At 39.4% G+C, this 19045-nt stretch overlaps 4 protein-coding genes across 9 annotated transcripts in view; 2 read left to right on the forward strand and 2 right to left on the reverse strand.

Moving 5' to 3' along the window:
- The window catches only part of LOC146469103 (uncharacterized), a 202370-nt gene that overhangs the window by 46488 nt on the left and 136837 nt on the right, over positions 1-19045 (forward strand). The window lies entirely within an intron of this gene.
- LOC146469110 (uncharacterized) overlaps positions 546-19045 on the forward strand; it is a 47869-nt gene continuing 29369 nt past the window's right edge. Inside the window, exons 1-7 of the mRNA XM_085123699.1 lie at positions 546-797; positions 1668-1931; positions 2731-2976; positions 3868-3943; positions 4802-4942; positions 5549-5667; positions 6455-6647. Coding sequence (XP_084979825.1) covers positions 760-797; positions 1668-1931; positions 2731-2976; positions 3868-3943; positions 4802-4942; positions 5549-5667; positions 6455-6647 — 1077 coding nt within the window. The 5' untranslated portion in view covers positions 546-759. The remainder of the gene's footprint in view (positions 798-1667; positions 1932-2730; positions 2977-3867; positions 3944-4801; positions 4943-5548; positions 5668-6454; positions 6648-19045) is intronic.
- Positions 9415-13365, reverse strand: LOC146469111 (uncharacterized). The gene is made up of 3 exons (XM_085123783.1): positions 12917-13365; positions 10672-12065; positions 9415-10119 (listed from the first exon to the last, which is right to left on the reverse strand). The coding sequence occupies exons 1-3, from the start codon at positions 13311-13313 to the stop codon at positions 9865-9867; spliced, it is 2046 nt and encodes a 681-aa protein (XP_084979909.1). The 5' UTR covers positions 13314-13365; the 3' UTR covers positions 9415-9864.
- Positions 14518-18649, reverse strand: LOC146469112 (uncharacterized). Its single transcript, XM_085123764.1, has 3 exons — positions 18550-18649; positions 16045-17444; positions 14518-15494 (listed from the first exon to the last, which is right to left on the reverse strand). The coding sequence occupies exons 1-3, from the start codon at positions 18632-18634 to the stop codon at positions 15246-15248; spliced, it is 1734 nt and encodes a 577-aa protein (XP_084979890.1). The 5' UTR covers positions 18635-18649; the 3' UTR covers positions 14518-15245.

A 19045-nucleotide genomic window follows, 5' to 3' on the forward strand; every position in this document is an offset into this window, starting at 1 on the left:
GTTTAAAAGTAAAGCACCGGGTATAGCATAAAACGTTCTCAGTGAAATAGCTTTCCGCTGAGTAAATCATGCGAAAAAAAGCATGGGTGACTTAACGATCAGAGAAAGACATTTTTCCAATATTCCGAAAGGCACGGCCTTTCTTCAAATAATGCAAAAAAAGAGCAAGGCTAATTTAAGGTCAGGTAAATGTATCTTTTGCATTATTTGAAGAAAGGCCGTGCCTTTCGAAGTATTGGAAAAATATATTTCATAGACCTTTAAATTAGCCTTGTACAATTTGTTGCTGATTCGATTAGATCCTTTACCAGGATCCGGTACTTTTATTTTGTCACGGTGGTCCTTCTAACTGGCAGCTAGTGGTTCTTTCTACTAAAGGTTCCTTTTTCATAACGACTAGCCGTTGAGTTCAGACTTATAACCTCTGCAAAATAAGCAAATAAACAACAAATACAAATAAATAAACAAAATTTGCGAAAATGTCATGTGATTGACTCTCCCTCGTCCTCCCGGCCGTATAAACCCAGAGGAATCTGGGGCAAAATTAATTTTTTTCAAGATGGCGGACGAACGTTTGAAAACAACTGCAAATTTTCCCTGATTCTTCTTCATTGTTTGAAATGTTTGTCTACAGAAAGTGAGATCGTACTGCGAGGATTTCTCCTTAGTTCCAAATTCAAACGTGATATTGGAAAGAAAGGAGTTTTGCAGCTATGACAGTAAGGATGTTGTTTCCAAGACAACTCAACTGTGTGAAGTATGTCGGCATATAATCCGAGCAAAAATGTTCTTGAGAGGTAAGTGTGTTGTGTTGTTGTTGTTTTACACTTTCTGTTTGTTCAAAATAATTATTGCCAGAAGTTTCGGAAAGATTTCCTTACAACCACCGTCATATTAACCTCAGGGGGGGCGGGGGGGGGGGGGTTACTCGTGTATAAACGTGACGGGGGGGTTCGACGGAGCCTAAGATTTTGCACATAAAAAAATACATGGACCTTATATTGTGCACCCCAAAAGATACAATTAAGACTGGAAATTTTAGACCCAAAAAAATACATGACTTTTATACCCTAATAATGCAATCTTAAGAACAGTATACATACTGCCTTTCTGCCTTTCGGATCTTGTAGGAACTTTGACCTGAATTGCGTAAGAACTATTAGCCTGGCAGAAATTCGAACCCAAAAAGATACGCACAGATTTTTCAGACACAAAAAAATACATGGTTAAATCTTCAACCCAAAAAATTACAAGAGTTGAAAATTTTACACCCAAAAAAATACGTCGGACCCCCCCGTCACGTTTATACCCAAGTATCCCCCCTGGGATATTAACCCTCTAGATCTTAAAAGAGTTTGAGTTGAAAAATGTATAAGTTAAGCTTACATAATTTTGTATGGGGCTTTGAGGAAATCTTGCCAAAATTTCTGTAGAGACTTGGAAGATGTTTTTATTGTAAGGCTACGACAAATTGTTATTTTGTAACACAGTTCTCGGCTTACACAAAAGAAAATAAGCTTAAACTTAATTATTGTGGTCTTATTGTGGGCTAAGGATCTTTCTTTTTTCTTTATACCTGTTCAGAAACTTCTTTTCCAGTTTCACAAAAACAATTGACAAAATTATAATCATTTAGTGACCATGAATTAACCTTGCGTTGATTATAGGCTAAGAGACAGAGAAAAGACCAGAGACTGGTCCAAGCTAGGCAAGTCCTTCCCAGTCTCCAATATCCATCGCCGTTGGTCTGCAGAATCTTACAGGGGGGAGAAGTTTCCACCATCACAAAAATTACCTAGCCCACAGTATCTGCCCAAACTTGAGAACCGTCCAGCCTCAGCAGAGTCAAGTTATGATCAAGACTTAAAACATGGAAAGCTAACTGTTATTCCACCGCTGCCTTTTGGACAGCGATATGCTGGATATGGGAGGTGATCTATTGAGTGTTTCAGTAGAGAAGGGATATTTGATAAGTAGTTGCATCTTCCTCAACCGGGAAACCCCACTGTGTTTGTTGAAGAACTGTTCTGAAGTGGTAAATTGCTTTGAGTTTTGAAGAAAAACTAGAGGTTTCTTTGGCAAAACATCATTCAAAATTTTACAATTACTGTCCAAATTCCCACACGCTGATTGGCTCGTAGCTATTGTCTATAAGAGTACAGACAATAAAAATGACGTCAGATGTAACGCGCGCGCTTTCTCAACAAAAAAAAATAGCCGATTCCGCTCGTACTTTTTCCATGTTATTGTAAAAAAACAAATCGACGGCAGTTTTCAATGGTCTATACTCTTATAGACCATAAATGACACCATAAAATGTCCAAAACTTGGCAGTGAAACCACTCACCTGCGGCTCATGGTTCCACTTGAGTTTTGAACATTTTTGATGTCATTTTATGGCCTATAAGAGTATAGACCATAGAAAACTGCCGTCGATTTGTTAATTTTGTAACACTGGAAAGCTACGTATTCCCTTTGTTTCTGAAAGTATGACATGTATGGCAGGTTTTAAACTGCAGACAACAATCTGATAAACAAGATACTCAAACATGCTGTTAGTCTGGAATCAATGACGTCATTCTTAATTCTGAAGAAGGTCGATGGTTGCCACCAAAAATTTAATTACATCTATGCAAAATTAGATTGAAATGTCCCCTTGAAAGCAGCCACAAACATGAACATCATGTCATCTTATTAAGGCCACTTTTTCAAAGTTTTTTATATTATCAGGGATCCACAAGCTAAGATAAAGAATGGAAGAAAAGAATGCACAACCCATCCAAGTCATCAAGGAAATTATGCCTACCCAGCCCTATCATCTTACTATCCTGACCCAGCCATGGCAGCCCCACCCCACCCCACTGTAATGTATCCATTCCCCATGATCCCAGTGCACCCTGGGTATGCTCCTTGGCTTGCACCTGTGCCAGGATATGGTGTTGTCAATAATGGCTTCCCTGATGAGAAAAGTGGAAGGTATGGACTGTGCAAAAATATATTGTTAAAGTCATTTCATGACAAATATGTGGATACAGGAAAAATTAAGCAAAACAGAAAAAGATAAGGAAAGGAATCTGAGTCTTTAAGGGTGGTGCCCTCTTTTGCTTTTGTACATACGGTCTGCACATCTTCCGATGGTCCAAATTAATTTCTTAGGGACAGTGCCTACTAATTCAAAGGTATTTTTGTGCAGTTATCACTATGGGGGAAAAAAAAAGATCTTCGCAAGGGCTATCAAAATCGAAAGCAAAATTGGGGTAATAGAAACCTGATACATTTTTCAGAGATAATTAAGCAAAAAAAAGCAATATATTTTAATGCTTTCTGGAATTATTGTTGCATAATTATCTCTTAAAAACATGTGGTTACTGTCTGTGAAAAACACAGAGAAATCAACAAATTATGCTTTGTTTCCAGGTGCTATTTATTTGTTCCGAGACAGTGGTTTGCAAATTACATAACGTCTTCTTGGTTCAAGTTTACGCTGTTCTCCTCTAACGTAGCGTTGAAAATGGCCACATTTTCCATTCACAAAATACTGGACAAGGTGTTTTGATCGAATTGCAGGTTACATGCAAAAAATCCGACAATTCTGAGCAAATCAAAAAACGGCCTAAAATTTGACATACGGGTAGATCGGTTATTTTGAGATGGGCACAACTATAGCCTGTGGGAGCAAACAACTGTTCCAGCTTTTCTTTCACTCATTAAGAAAAATAAAAGCCGGAAAAATAGTCTATTGCAAATTAACTTGAAAGCAGGTGCTTGCCGGCTAGCACCTCTAAATCAAACGGTTGGTGCCAGTTCTGTTGGTATTCTTTTGAGTTGGCTGCATTTAATATTTTTAAAATGATGCTTTCTTTTTAGACTTCCCAACAAGATGTCAAGGTCTCAAGCAGCTGTGGTATTTCAAAAATATACCAGAGGTTGGCAAGTGAGAAAAGTATGTAAATTACTGTTAAATCTCTGGATCTGGGCCTGGTTGTTCGAAAGCCGATTAACACTAATCCCCGATTAAAAATTAACCGAGGTTTTCATCTCACTTATTTTAAATGTTTTCAACAGCTAATTTTAAGCTAATGGTAAGGAAAAGTCTAAGTCAAAACTAAATTAAGGATAAAAATCTTTTGGAAGAATCTTATTGATTAGTCATTAAACTTGAATCAAAGTTTATGTTAACCCTGGATTAGCTTAACCTGGCTTTGAACAACTGGGCCCAGGTGACTAGCCTAGTCACTTTGTGTTCCCCATCCTCAGTAAACTGGCTTCAGCCAAAAGATGCAAATTATATACTTGAAGTGCTTGAGGAAAGCCTTTGAAAAGTGGGAAATGGTTGTCATAAACCCCCACGGTTTATCTTGAGATACTTTTTTAGGTACTTTATACAACTGGACCCAGGGAATGGGGATTTTCCCTATTATGATCAGTGGAAACCCTGACTGCTCTGACAGAAAAACAAAGCATTTCATCACTAAGGGAAAATAATTTCCGAACTAGTTTTTCTCAGTCCCCCAACCACATCAAATATTACCAACAGCCCTAATGTGAACAGTTTTCCCTACAAAGTATGTTAACTTTTTTTCCTGAAGAGTAAAACAGCTCATAACAAAACATTGGGCAGCGATGAGGAATTTTAATAATCTGTTCATGTTGTCCTTCAGCAGCATGGTTAAAAATATATAAGAACTGTTCAATTGAGGCCTTACACTGCTGTTTAAAAACTAAAAACTAAAAACTGAAATCCAAGCTTTCGCCGATCAACGGCATCATCATTTAATATTTGTATGTCATGTTATAACAGGGTCCACAGTTTGCACTCTGGCGCTACATGTGTGACAAGAAACATTCCAGAAGATTTGCCGCTGGTCTGATTGACAGCTTCCTGACAGAAGAAATCATCCCAGATATCTTGATTGATGTTTTCTCTGGCAAAAAATTCCTGGTATGTGTGCATTCCTGTAATATGCTGTGGTTCAAAAACTGTTCAATGCTTTAAAACTTTTAAACCAAATTATTTGATTTGTTTCCCATTTAGATTGTCTCAGATTTAATGGTAATGAATACTGCAGAAAGGAAAATAAAAATTAAACTGGTTTGAAAAATTTTAAACCAAAAAAATTAAACCACAACAAATACTTGTTAACTTTCGTATATATTCATATTCATTTTATCTTCATGGGTATATTATGAACTCAGAACATAACAAGCTCTCATTTGGCTTGATAGCTCAGTTGGTAGAGCACTGCACTGGCAGCGCAGAGGTCATTGGTTCAAATCCTGTTCAAGCCAAACACATTCTTCAGGTTCAGTTTTTGCAACAGTCTGGTTGTGTAGATAACTGCAAGAATCTTTCTTCTATGTAATCTTTCATCTGCAATGTGTATACATGTTTTGTGCAGTAGAATACTGTCTTGTCAGGAAGAAACAACTTGCAATTGCAAATCCTTGTTTCAATCTGCTTCTCTTTTGAAGTCCAGCACAGAGTTCCTTTTGGTGATATAATGTATTTAATTTTTTTGTGTATATTTATTTATTTATTTTATCTAAGCCTGTCCAAGATCCCAGATACAAAGTAAGCGAGAGAGTTTCCCAAGAAATTATTCACCATGATGTCACTGCTTTAATCCATGAGATTACCCTTGGGATGTTTTATTCCCTTGGTGGAAGGTAAGTTGTTTCTTAGAAATAACATTAATTTTTTTTATCATTCGTTTTACCGGTAAGAAAATTGTCATGGGTAATCCTCAGCAGGTCCTGTAACAGTCACAGGAGGACAGGAAATTTGGTGTAATACCACCAATTGGAGGGGGGGGGGGGGGGGTGGGCACAGTAGTTTCCTTTTTTAAACCTGGTAAACTTTTAACCCTTTTTAAGCCCTAACAGTGATAAGCATCAATCTTCTCCTTCTAATAACAAAAAATTATTCTTATTCACTCCCTGAGGTCATAGGAATTAAGGATTTGATCACCCAAGGTTAATTTTCTTGATATTTAAATTACTTCTCTCCAGTACTATTATAAGAAAAGCATTGAGACAAGATAGGAGAATTTTTTCTTTGATTGTGTTCGACGTAGAAAGAACGCACTCTAAATTGTGTTTGGAGTCGGCGTCATATGGGACAATGAATGGATCTTAGGAAGGGCATCTGGCATCCCCCGCAGATTTTGCAGGGGCGGATGACATCATCACCAACTTGGCAAAGGAATTAGAGAGCCTGGGATCGAGATCATCGAACGCACTCCCTAATCTTTGATTATTACTAATATTAGGGGTCAAAGGGTTAATGCGAGGTTTGGTTGTTTAAGCATGGTGTCTGCAATTATGTTGGTTTCCATTAATTACACAAGGTGTAAATGTTTGTTCATTACCTTAACACCAACATTGTTACCAGAGCATGCTTATTTGTTTTCCTTTCTTCTATCTATTCATCATTGCTATTATTTTTGGCGTGCAGTTCTTTATCCAGAGGAGATCCTCTTTTGAAAGTGTCCGCTGATATTATAAATGAGGTTGTAAGGGAATCTGCAAGCCAACTTGTACATGCTACAGTTGATGAAATGGTCCAAGGTCACATGACTGTAATCAGGGCTGGTGATTGGCTGGAGGACTTTATACTTGAAGCAATTACTCCTATGCTCCCAAGGGTGGTAGGTACTTTTTTAAATTTTTTAACTGTCAAGACAGTCAAACTTAACACTGACATGCGTGGTTCAAGAACATATCCACACCTCTCCCCATGGAATGTCATTGGAGGGTGAAGGGGGTTGGAGGGAAGGGGTCTCAAAAGGGTAAAAGATTTTAAAGAAAAGTGTAAAGCTAAATTGGAATTTCCAGAGGGAAGGAAGGCCCAAACCCACCCACCCCCACCCCTTCCCCCCCCCCCCCCAAAAAAAAAAAAAAAAAAATCTGTGTGAGGGTATGTATATATTTCTGGAACAGCACGTGTTTACAATTACAGAAAATTTTCACATAATTCTAATTTTGAGGTCTTTGAGGGGCAGCATTCAATTTTATGAATTTGGAATAGAATAGAATAATCGAATAACTTTATTTGCTCTTGTGCTCAGTTACATTAATTATCGTAAATAATAAAAAAGAAAGAAAGAAAGAACTCATATTTTTAGCAACTCAGAGCCTGGAGACTGAAGTAACTAAGAGGTTAGTGCATTGGTCAAAACGGTTTTCTTATAAAGGGCAAATAAACGAGCAACTTTTAGTTTTGCAACATCGAAATTTTGCGAGTTTAAAGATATGTACACCACAAAAATTTGATTCAAGCAAAACTTATCATCACATGTCTTTAACCCAACAAAGATGGCTTATCATCCCATCATCCATTTCCATCATGCTGCTGATCAGAGTTGCACAAATTATGCCTGTTGATCTGAATGTTTTAGTCTGATGTATTTAAAAATCAACAAACCCGTTTTGTCTTCTCTGTGCTCAGTGTAAGACTGTTTAGTGACACCTTGCTAGAAGAGCCTTTCTCTGAGAATAGGCCATTTCCGAGTTGCTGTGAACCTCATTATGAAAGCGAGGCTAAGTGCAAAAGCTTTTCATATGAAAATTAGTTTTGTTTGCATATGAATGCAAACTAATTTTTATACAATAAAGAATTGAAAAATTGTCAAATACTTGTGAATTGTTCGTGGCTAGTCTGACGCGGCGTTTCGTCTCGGCCAAGAGACTCTTCAGAGACCTTTAGAATTTGTAGGCAAACTCGTTGAGCATCACGCTCAAAGTACTTGACAATTTTTCAATTCTTTATTGTATAAATTTCAACTCGTGTACGTGCGGTTGGGAATCCTTCTGCGATAGAGGGCCAGTCACTGCTAACATCTTGAATTTGCGAACGGGACTTTGAGTGGGATGCTCAACGAGTTTGCCTACAAATTCTAAAGGTCTCTGAAGAGTCTCTTGGCCGAGACGAAACGCCGCGTCAGACTAGCCACGAACAATTCACAAGTATTTAAACTAATTTTTATAATAAAAACTTTGCACTTAGCCTCGCTTTCATAATGAGGTTCACAGCAAATCAGAAATGGCCTATTGAAGAGAGACTTTACTTGGTCAGAGTGGTTTACAGACAGACAGACAGACAGACAGAGGAATTTGGCTGGAACCAGCCAATCCCAAGTTGTCTCACAAATCAGGTCGACAACTCCATCACATCGGCCGTTTAACCTTCTCTGAAACCCTGGCTACAATGCGGGTGCAGTGGTAGCCTCACCTCAACATCTGTGTCTTCTACTCAGTCTCTTTCTTGTATTTGCACTGTAAGATGGAATTAACTCTTGCAGCTTTGTTACTTGTTAATCAGGAGAGTGTGAGAGGAACCTCTTGTTTCCATGGTTTAACAATAACAACTTTATTCAAAAAATATAGTTGTAGGATGCTGGCACAGATTGCGACTAAAAGCCCCGATTCTTACATCAAAACCGTCCGATTTGTTGAACGAAGCAAACTTTGGTTTTCGATACTCGTCTACCAGACCTTACCACGGTTTAATTTCGTTCCATACCGCCATTCCGAATCTACATTCGATTCCCTTTTCATGGTGTGAGTTAACTTCATATGTTCAGGTGATGTCCTTCTCGACAATGATTTCAACATTTGCGTGCATTCCGGCTCCAAATGTTGTTTGTTCCGATTATATTTTCGTCCAGTATCCCACCCTTGATAAGCTGTCAGAGTTTCTGGGTCTAGAAAAGGTTTCTCGAACGCTGCTTTTTCCACTGTCACGCTATTTACAGGCGTATGTTCTTCTCCATAATGAGTGAAGGCGGCTGTACATTCCATAAAATCCCGAACTTTTAGATTCCTAGCTTAATTTAACAAAGTATTTTTATAGCATATCCCGCGTTAAAAATCCGGCATCCCTCCAACTTACTTCCAGCGTTATTGAATTACTTTTCTTTTCCCATTATCTGGTGCAAATTGAAATCAGAATTCAAGTGAAAAGCTTGGTTATTATGCTAAGTGGTTGGAAATTCTACGGATTATTCTAATTCTTTTCTGATGGTGCCCATGTCCTAAAATTTAGCGAGAGAAATGCTCCTTTATAAGCTTTCCTTTCAAAATACAAACGTGAACATAAACAACGAAGCGAAACGAATTTTATATAAAAGGGGACCTCAAGTCATGTTCTTAAATTTCGTAGGAACAATAGAAAACATATTTGCTGTTCCTCTTGTCCATCAGGGATGATATGGATTCACAAAGACAAACGCGCGCGAAAGTCTCCTTTCTCGCGGAAACTTGCCTATCTCGCGTAGGGTGTTGGCTTGTGGCTCTGTTCATGAACATCGGAAGCGTGAAAAAAAACCTTCTCCAGGGTGGAATTGTGGGATAGTTAATAGCAAAGCATAGGATAGTACTTTTCGTTTTCTAAAGCAAGACTCTGCACAATTTTTACCCAACACCATTTTATTGATTTTTTTTTGTTTTTCATACAGCATAGCACAGCTTCCGCAGAAACGAAACTAAACTCAGCAGCACCTTAAAAAATCCTGCAACAAAATTTTCTTTTATGCTCTAAAATGTTTGTTTAGTATCTACTTTGTTTCCTGAGATCTTCATTCTCTGTTTCTTTACCAAAAGATCACTCACAACTGAAAATCAGCTCTTCTCGATATCTCTACACCATACAGTAATGTTCTTGATCTTTGCTTACGAATGGCTTTTCTAAAAATCATTTGTCATAATTGATCAATTTTTTAAGTGAAAAACGTCTGTTCCAAACGTTCTCTTACTTCTACAACAAAACCTAATGAACTAAAATGTCCGTTTCTTTTCTCAAGGAATTAAGACCTTCACCAACTTACTATAAACCCGCAAAGCAAAGCGACGCAAAAAAGAAAAATGTTATTTGAGCCAGACCGTCAAATGGGGGGACTGGTGATTGACTGACCTGTTTGGCCAATCAGAATCACTGCTTGGACTGTCGTAACCATTGGCATTCTGTGACCAGCCATGCGCAGTGGAACCTTTACGCATGACTCCCACAGCCATACAGTTGTCGTTTGCGCCGGTGTTACCAGCTGTGTTGTATGAGGCATAAGGATATGATCCCCCGTCCGTAACATAAGGTAGTATCCCGAACTTGTTCTGGTAACAAATCTGTTTTAAAAAGACAAGAGACATGTGTCAAAGAAATCTTTCTCCATTGAGGTTATAAGTGTTTGATTTCAACACGTTTCAACCAAATCATTGTTTTTCACGCAAAATAATATCTACGGGCCAGTATTTTATCCTTATTGAAATCCGTTATCCACAATATATGCTTCACAATTTAAGATATAGTCTCAATGCCAGCCATATTTGTTTCTTATTTGTCTCTGATTGATACGCATAAAGACCCAGTTTTAAAAGTAACAGTAAACTTGAAATGCACAATGTTTAAAAAAACCTGTTGTGTTTATTATTTATTCGGTTTGTTTTGTTAGCTTGTTTTTGTTTCGAAATAAGCACTTCGGAAACCACAGGTTTAAAAAAAAGCTTTATTTTCCGTCTGACTCAGAATTCTGCGTGATATGGAAACTATATCATCATTCGAGGGAAATACCTCCCAAAACCACGAGGAAATACATGTCAACAGTTTGAAACATTTTAACATAAAGATTTGCAGTTTTGAGCAAAACTACGCTGGAAAATCAAGTGAAATCGTCTGACCTTTTTGTTTCCATTCCAAGCATACACCATAACAGGTGTCTTCACAGCCGCCTTCACAGCTGAATATCCAATAGAACGTTTCCAAAACGAGGCTTTTTCTCTGTCACCAGGCAACCGCCACATCACCCACTTGCTTCCCAAACCATCCACTCTCTCACCACTGGACAGCAGAACCATGGACGCCTCCTCTACTGCCAAACTGCGTGCGTCAATGCAGGCAAACTGTTTGCGTTTTGTGATTTTTGAAGTCTTCAGCGCTGCAGTGTTGTGGTTAAACACCAGCCATTTGTTGTAAATGTTGCCCACTCTTCCGCTGATTTTGCCGACGAGAGTCCAGCCACCATTTATCATGTCGCAGTACGTCTGCACTGCTGAGCTTCCTTGGAGATCTGTCTTGATCCAATAAACGCCATTCTTGGCGCGTGGTTTGTTGTTGGCGAGACTTGCATCATGGATCTGCTTACACGAGTCAGCAGGAAGCTTCTTTTCACCCAGGAGAGAACTTTGGGTAGGATTAAAATGTTGAATCTTTCCCAGGGTGATCTTCGGGGCAGCGGCAACCAGGAATGTTACCTTGATGTTGTCATAAAGTGTTTTGCAGTTGTGCGGAGAGTTATGACATCCCAGCCCTAGAGTGCCTGCAGCTATTTTCCACTCCTTGCCTACTTGCACATTGTCGTGTACAAGTTTGCCGTTCGCCCACTGCCAGAATTTGTCTCCCAGCACTCGATACTTGAAGTGAAACCACGTATTCAGTTTGAAGGCTGTGGGTAATTTTGCATTGTATTTCCATTTGGCGTCTCTGTTGTTAGCTTGTGGTCTCATTGTAACTTTTTTGACTTCAGGTGGGTAGTATTCAAACCACCATCCCGTGGTTTTGCTGGGATTCACATTGCTGACACGGAGAAGTGGTCCAGTAGCGCTACGTTTTGTTCCAGTTTCCATCAAGTCAAGCTCTACTTCGACGTCTCTCCACTGAAAGCCTGATTTAAGATACAATCCAACCTCAACTAAATCTTTGCTCAGATCTTTACTCTGCATCGTATTCCCCAGCAATCGTCCGTTTTGCACGCTCCATTTCCCCCAGTTTTTCACCCATTCTTTTTTCAATGTTGAGCTCGAGAAATCGTCATAATAGGCGAACACTTTGTCTGGATTATCCATGGCGCTGCCGCTGACCGCAGTACCAAACACTAAGGAATAAGAGGAATCATCAACACTGTTGGCTGAGATAGGAGCCTGCAGTCTGAACTGGACAGTGGCAGACTTTGTTCCAAGGCCACTTATGACGCGGTCAACTTGAACGGGGCGCTGTCCGTTGTCATGGTAATAGACTTGAAAGTCGTCACCATTGTCACGTGTTAATCCACTATCTATCAGTTCTCGGTGATTAACTGCGGATAAAATAATTCATGTCAATCAGTGAAACAAATATCTTAAAAGTGTCACAGGGTCACAGAAATTCTCAGAAAAGGATGGCTAGGAAGCTGGAGAAACAAAAAGGAAACGAGAAAAAGAAGCCAAGCTAAGAGCCAGTATTTGAATGGTCACACTTAAGGCTTTCATGCACAGACTCAATGGTTAGAATCACATTGTACAGCCTTTATTATTTTGGTGTATCTTAGTTTTTATAATAACGCTTTTATGCTTACTTTTAAATAATTTTGGGAATGTGTTTTTTGTTAAAGATATCCTAACCTTATCTATTATACAGCCCCACATGAAAGTACTGCTCAATAGCGTTCATTTGAATGGTCACACTTTAGGATTCCATATACAGACCCAAAAAGCAGAACCACCTTGTACAGCGTAATACACAGGACCACAAAAAGTACTGCTCAGTTGCTTTCATTTGAGCGGTCACAATTTAGGATTTCATCCACAGACTCAAAAGTTAGAACCACCTTGTACAGCATAATTAACAGCACCACAGGAAAGTACTGCTCAGTTGCTTTCATTTGAGTGGTCACAATTTAGGATTTCATCCGCAGAATCAAAAGTTAGAACCACCTTGTGTAGCATAATAAACAGCAGCACAGACAAGTATTTTATCCAAAGAGTCAAAAGTTAGAACCACGTTGTACAGAAGGTAAGCAGTACCAAAGAAAGTACCGTCGCCTTTTTAGATGTTGTTCCTTGCAATTTTCTTGTAATAGATTTTCAGGTGATTCCATGTTTAGCCGTCAAAAATGTAAGCAGTATTTCCTTACATAATACTGCTAAAAAACATCTCAAAATTTCATACCTGGTACAGCTATAGTGTAGTGTTTAGGCAGAGAGGATCCAGTCGCCTCAATTCGTACTTGTATTTTCCCTCCCCGTTCCGCCATACAGCTCTGATATCCATGCGAAGTGTTTCCTTTTGCAAGTTTTTCCAGCAGACGCTGTACTGGTTTCAACAAGGCGATTTCTTCTTCGGCGATTCGGGCTAATTTGTTGGCGTCTTTTTGCATTGTTGCAGCAAGATTTTTCTTTTCGTTGAAGGTGTTCAAATCCAGAGTCAACTTGAAAATCAGCGAGTCGATCTCACTTTTAGCGCGGTAGATCTCGCCATGTTTGGAAGGCTTTGTTGGTTGGGATCCACATGTTGAAAAGTACAACAGCGCCGTAAAAACAGCTATGCTGCTTAGCTGAAAAGCCATTTGACGGTGCAGTCAGAAGTCAGAAATGATTGAGATTGTTGAGAATACTCAGAAAGTCTACAAGGACTGACTTAGTATTTTCTCTGTATGACTCATAATTTTTGAAATCAGCGGAAGTTGGGCTTACAAGTTATTTTTCGTGAAATTCATTTCTACAAAAATAGACAGCGTTACGTAAAAGACTGTCACGCTCGTTGTGTTCGTTGTTGACAAAGGCCACGCTATCTCATTATTTGAATTCTACAGAACCTTCATTTCTAAAAGTTTATAGCCATGTTTGTTAAAAGTTGCGTTAATCTGGGTCAGTCTTCTATCGTGAGCTTCAGTTTGGTCTGAGAAACAGCCTATGGTTTTCACGGTTTTAGGAAATCAAGATCTTACATTTTATGAAGGGAGGCGTTGAATCGCTGCAATGTCATTTTGTCAACAGATACACATATATGTAAATTTTGCGCGATTGGTACATCAAAACTTGAATTTAATTGCCGTCTGAGTTGTTGAAGAAACCAAAATGAATTTTCGAATCTCGCTTACCACGGTTTAATTTCCCTCCATACCGCCATTCCGAATCTACATTCGATTTCCATTTCATGGTGTGAGTTAACCTCGTATGTTCAGGTGATGTGCTCCGTGACAAAGATTTCAATATTTGCGCGTATTCTGGCTACAAATTGTTTGTTCTGATGATATTTTCGTCCAGTATCCCACCCTTAATAAGCTGTCAGACTTTCTGGGTCTAATAAAAGGTTTCTCGAGCGCCGCTTTCCACTGTCACCCTATTTACAGGTTTCTGTTCTTCCCCGTACTGAGTGAAGGCGGCTGTACATTCTATAAACAACATTCGTCTTTAATTTTCGTCCTAATCCGCCATCCCGAGCCTTTAGATTCCTAGCTTAATTGAACCAAATATTTTTGTAACATATCCAGCGTTAAAAATTCCGCATCCCTCTAACTTACTTCCGGCGTTTTCGCATTTTCTTGTGCAAATTGAAATCAGAATTCAAGTGAAAAGCTTGGTTATTATTCTAAGTGGTTGGAATTTCTACGGATTCTTCTAATTCTTTTCTGATGGTGCCTATCTCCTAAAATTTAGCGAGAGAATTGCTCCTTTATAAGTTATTTCCTTTCAAAATATAAACGTGAACATAAACAAACAAGCGAAACGAATTTTATATAAAAGGGGACCTCAAGTCATGTTATGAAACTTCGTAGGAGCAATAGAAAACATATTTGCTCTTCCTCTTGTCCATCAGGAATGATATGGATTCACAAACGCGCGCGAAAATCGCCTGCCTCGCGGGAACTCGCTTAGCGAGCGTGGAGTGTTGGTTTGTGGGAACACCGGAAGCGTGAAAAAAACCTCTGCCGGGGAGGAATTGTGGGACTGTTAATAGCAAAGGATGTGATAGTACTTTTCGTTTGATAAAGTAAGACTGCACAAATTTTACCCAACACCATTTTATTGATTTTTTTTTTGGTTTTTCATACAGCATAGCACAGCTTGCGCAGAAACGAAACTAAATTTACTTCAGCAGCAACTTCAAAAAATCCTGCAACAACATTTTCGTTTGCCCATTATATCTTTGTTTATTTTCTACTTTGTTTCGTACGATTTTTGCGGTTCGTTCTAACCAGGAAAAACTGTTCAATTTGAGAATGTTTTATTTTTCTCTGTTTCTTTACCAAAAGATCACAAAAATCAGCTTTTCTCAAAATCTTTACACCATACAATATAAGAATCAGGAGATAATGGCTTTTCTAAATATCATTTGTCGTCCTTGATCAATTAATGTTTAAGTGAAATATGTCAGTTGCATACGTTCTTTTCTACAACAAACTAAAATGTTCGTTTCTTTTCTAAAGGAATTAAGACCTTCACCAACTTACTATAAACCCGCAAAGCAAAGCAAAGCCTGAGCAAAACAAAAAATGCTACTTGAGCCAGACCGTCAAATGAGGGTACTGGTCGTTGGTGGATCCATTTGGCCAATCAGAATCGCTGCTTGGGCTGTCGTTCCCTCTGGAATCCTGTGACCACCCATGCGCAGTGGAGCCTTTACTCATGACCCTCACACCCATACAGTAGTCGTTATTGTCGATGTGACCGGCTGCTTTGTATGAGGCATAAGGATATGATCCCCCGTGTAAAGGCATTATCCCAAACTTGTTCTGGTAACAAATCTGTATCAAAAAGACAGGGGAAATGTGTCAAAGAAATCTTTCCCTATTGATTTTAACTATATGTAATTGGTTCGGGATTTGTTTGATGGTTCAAATTTCGACCCAATCATTGTTTTTGACGCAAAATTAGTAATATCTACACGCCAGTACTTTACACTTGTTGAAGTCTGTTATCCACAAGATTTGTTTCACAGTTTAAGGTATAGTCTCAATACCATCAGTATACCCAGAAAAGTGAATCTACAATGCAGAATTTGTAAAAGAAGACCTTATTTTTGTCTGTTTGTTTGCTTGTTTTTGTTTCGAAATAAGCACTCCGGTATCCAAAAACAACTGCAAGAATAGTTCCGCCAAAAAGCTTTATTTCCCGTAGAATCGGAATTCTGCGCGACATTTAGATATGGAAAAGAAAACCATATCATCTTTCCAAGGAAATACATCGCAAACCCCGGGGAATCACATGTTAACAGTTATGAAACATTTTTACCTAAAGATTAGCCGTTTTGAAACAGAAAAAAAGGAGCTGGACAATCAAGTGAAATCGTCTGACCTTTTTGTTTCCATTCCAAGCATACACCATAACAGGTGTCCGTACAGCCGCCTTTACAGCTGATGATCCAACAGAATGTTTCCAAAACGAGGCTTTTTCTCTGTCACCAGGCAACCGCCACATCACCCACTTACTCCCCAAACCATCCACTCTCTCACCGCTGGACAGCAGAACCATGGACGCCTCCTGTACTGCCAAACTGCGTGCGTCAATGCAGGCAAACTGTTTGCGTTTTGTGATCTTTGAAGTCTTCAGCGCTGCAGTGTTGTGGTTAGACACCAGCCATTTGTTGTAAATGTTGCCCATTCTTCCACTGATTTTTCCCACAAGAGTCCAGCCACCATTCTTCATGTCGCAGTAAGTCTGAACTGCTGAGCTTCCTTGGAGGTCTGTCTTGATCCAATAAACGCCATTCTTGGCGCGTGGTTTGTTGTTAGCCAGACTTGCATCATGGATCTGCTTACACGAGTCAGCAGGAAGCTTCTTTTCACCCAGGAGAGAACTTTGGGTAGGAATGAAAGGTTGAATCCTTCCCAGGGTGATCTTTGGGGCAGTGGCAACCAGGAGTGTTACCTTGATGTTGTCATAAAGTGTTTTGCAGTTGTTATCAGACTTATGACATCCCAGTCCTAAAGTGCCTGCAGCTATTTTCCACTCCTTGGCCACTTGCAGGTTGTCGTGTACAAGTTTGCCGTTTGCCCACTGCCAAAATCTGTCTCCCAGCACTCTATACTTGAAGTGAAACCACTTGTTTAATTTGAAGGCTGTGGGTAGCTTTCCTTCGTATTTCCGAGTCCAACTTGCATCGCCGTTGTTAGCTTGTGGTCTCATCGTAACCTTTTTGCCTTGAGGTGGGTAGTATTGAAACCACCATGCGGTAGTTTCGCTGGGATTCACATTGCTGACTCGGAGAAAAGGTCCAGGAGAACTTATGTGTTTTCCAGTCTCCATCAAGTCAAGCTCTACCTCGACATCTTTCCACTGAAAACCTGACTGAAGATACAATCCGATCTCAACGTAATCTCTGCCCAGGTCTTTACTCTGCATTGTGCTTCCCAGCAATCGGCCGTTTTGCACGCTCCATTTACCCCAGTTTTTCACCCATTCTTTTTTCAATGTTGAACTCGAGAAATCGTCATAGAAGGCGAACACTTTGTCAGGATTGTCCATGGCACTGCCGCTGACTGCAGCACCAAACACTAAGGAATAAGAGGAATCATCAACAGTGTTGGCTGAGATAGGAGCCTGCAGTCTGAACTGGACAGTGGCAGACTTTGTTCCCACACCGCTAATGACGCGATCAACTTGAATTGGGCGTTGTCCGTTGTCATGGTAATAGACTTGCAAGTCGTCACCATTGTCACGTGTTAATCCACGATCTATCAGTTCTCGGTGATTAACTGAGGAAAATAAAATTCATGTCAGTCAGTGAAGCAAATATATGAAAGGTATCATGACATAACAATATTTAACAAATTTTGCAGCAAAGTACTGTTCAAGCGGTAGTATTTGAATAACGACACATTAAAAGAGTCAAACGGCTAAAACTGTCCTGTACAGCACAAGGAAAATGCCCTAGGAAGGAACTGCTCATTAGCTTTCCGATTTGAAAGGTCATACTTAAGGATTTCATCCACAGACACCTTGCATCTAGTAGTGACACTGCAATGGAAGCCTTAAAATGGCCAAGTCTTAGGACCCAGCGTGATGATCTCATCCTTAAGCTTGTGAGGAAATGCATTGATGGTCGCTGTCCTCAGTATTTTAAAAACTATTTTGTTTTTAATAAGCACATCATTACTTGCTCAACCCGGCAGAGCAATCTTTTACATTTGCCTGTAATAAGAACGGAAACAGCCAGGAGATCCTTCTATTACTATGGAAGTACGATTTTTAATAATCACTGTAAATGTACATAAATTTAGGCTCTGTATATTTTGTCTTTTTTTGTATATCTCCTTTTATTATGTATCCTGTGTTAGGTAATGACCTCAAGGCTCTTTTTGATAGCAGAGATACTTTGTAAGCTCCCTGAAGGGACTACCCGGAGGTCTTACCTATTTATTTTTTGCTTTTAAATAAAGGTGTCAATCAATCGATATGATAAACAATAACACAAGAAAGAACTTCTCAACGACGAAGATTTTTTTGCTATGAAATGGTTTGTGAAAATAAAAACCGTTTCCGGGAAAGCGATCTACAGATTTGTAACATGGTCTCCTTTGATTAAAAATGGTGTGGTTTGCCAAAACCAATCTTCTCATCCTAAACAGAACTATACCCGAAGTGTTTTTGGGTTGTGTGTGTAACAAGTCAACTTTTGCGGAGGACGACTTCTGTTTTTTCGAAAGGTTTTGTGTTGGTTATATTGCAAAGAGTACATTTTCTTTCTAGGTGTCGTTTTCTCTGGTTTCCTTCAGTTTCCATGTTTGACTGTTTAAAAAGTGGTGATTTTTTTTAATCGAACGAGGAAGCCGCTTAAAAGAACATCACTAAATTTCATACCTGGTACAGCTATAGTGTAGTGTTTAGGCAGAGAGGATCCTGTCGCCTCAATTCGTACTCGTATTTTCCCTCTCCGTTCCGCCATACAGCTCTGATATCCATGCGAAGTGTTTCCTTTTGCAAGTTTTTCCAGAAGGCGCTGAACTGGTTTCAACAAGGCGATTTCTTCTTCAGCGATTCGAGCCAATTTGTTGGCGTCTTTCTGCATTGTTGCGGCAAGATTTTTCTTTTCGTTTAAGGTGTTCAAATCCAGAGTCAACTTGAAAATCAGCGAGTCGATCTCACTTTTAGCGCGGTAGATCTCGCCATGTTTGGAGGGCTTTGTTGGTTGGGATCCACAGGTTGAAAAGTACAACAGCGCGGTAAAAACAGCGATGCTGCTAAGCTGAAAAGCCATTTGACGGTGTAGTTAAAGGATTGTTGTTGAATTCTTAGCAAGTCGGTGAAGGACTGAGAAGGAATTTTTTTGATGACTCATAGATGTAAGGCTTTAGCT

The sequence above is a fragment of the Pavona decussata genome, unplaced genomic scaffold (genome assembly GCF_977016875.1).
Source record: "Pavona decussata unplaced genomic scaffold, jaPavDecu1.1 SCAFFOLD_127, whole genome shotgun sequence".
Taxonomy (NCBI): Eukaryota; Metazoa; Cnidaria; class Anthozoa; order Scleractinia; family Agariciidae; genus Pavona; species Pavona decussata.

Excerpts from the sequence above, each read along its gene's own strand:
- LOC146469111 (XM_085123783.1), bottom strand. The coding sequence starts at position 13,313 with ATGGCTTTTCAGCTAAGCAGCATAGCTGTTTTTACGGCGCTGTTGTAC. Across the intron at positions 12,066-12,916 it reads CTACACTATAGCTGTACCAG|TTAATCACCGAGAACTGATA; the intron begins GTATGAAATTTT and ends TTTTATCCGCAG. Across the intron at positions 10,120-10,671 it reads CTTGGAATGGAAACAAAAAG|ATTTGTTACCAGAACAAGTT; the intron begins GTCAGACGATTT and ends TTTTTAAAACAG.
- LOC146469112 (XM_085123764.1), bottom strand. The coding sequence starts at position 18,634 with ATGGCGGAACGGAGAGGGAAAATACGAGTACGAATTGAGGCGACAGGA. Across the intron at positions 17,445-18,549 it reads CTACACTATAGCTGTACCAG|TTAATCACCGAGAACTGATA; the intron begins GTATGAAATTTA and ends TATTTTCCTCAG. Across the intron at positions 15,495-16,044 it reads CTTGGAATGGAAACAAAAAG|ATTTGTTACCAGAACAAGTT; the intron begins GTCAGACGATTT and ends TTTTTGATACAG.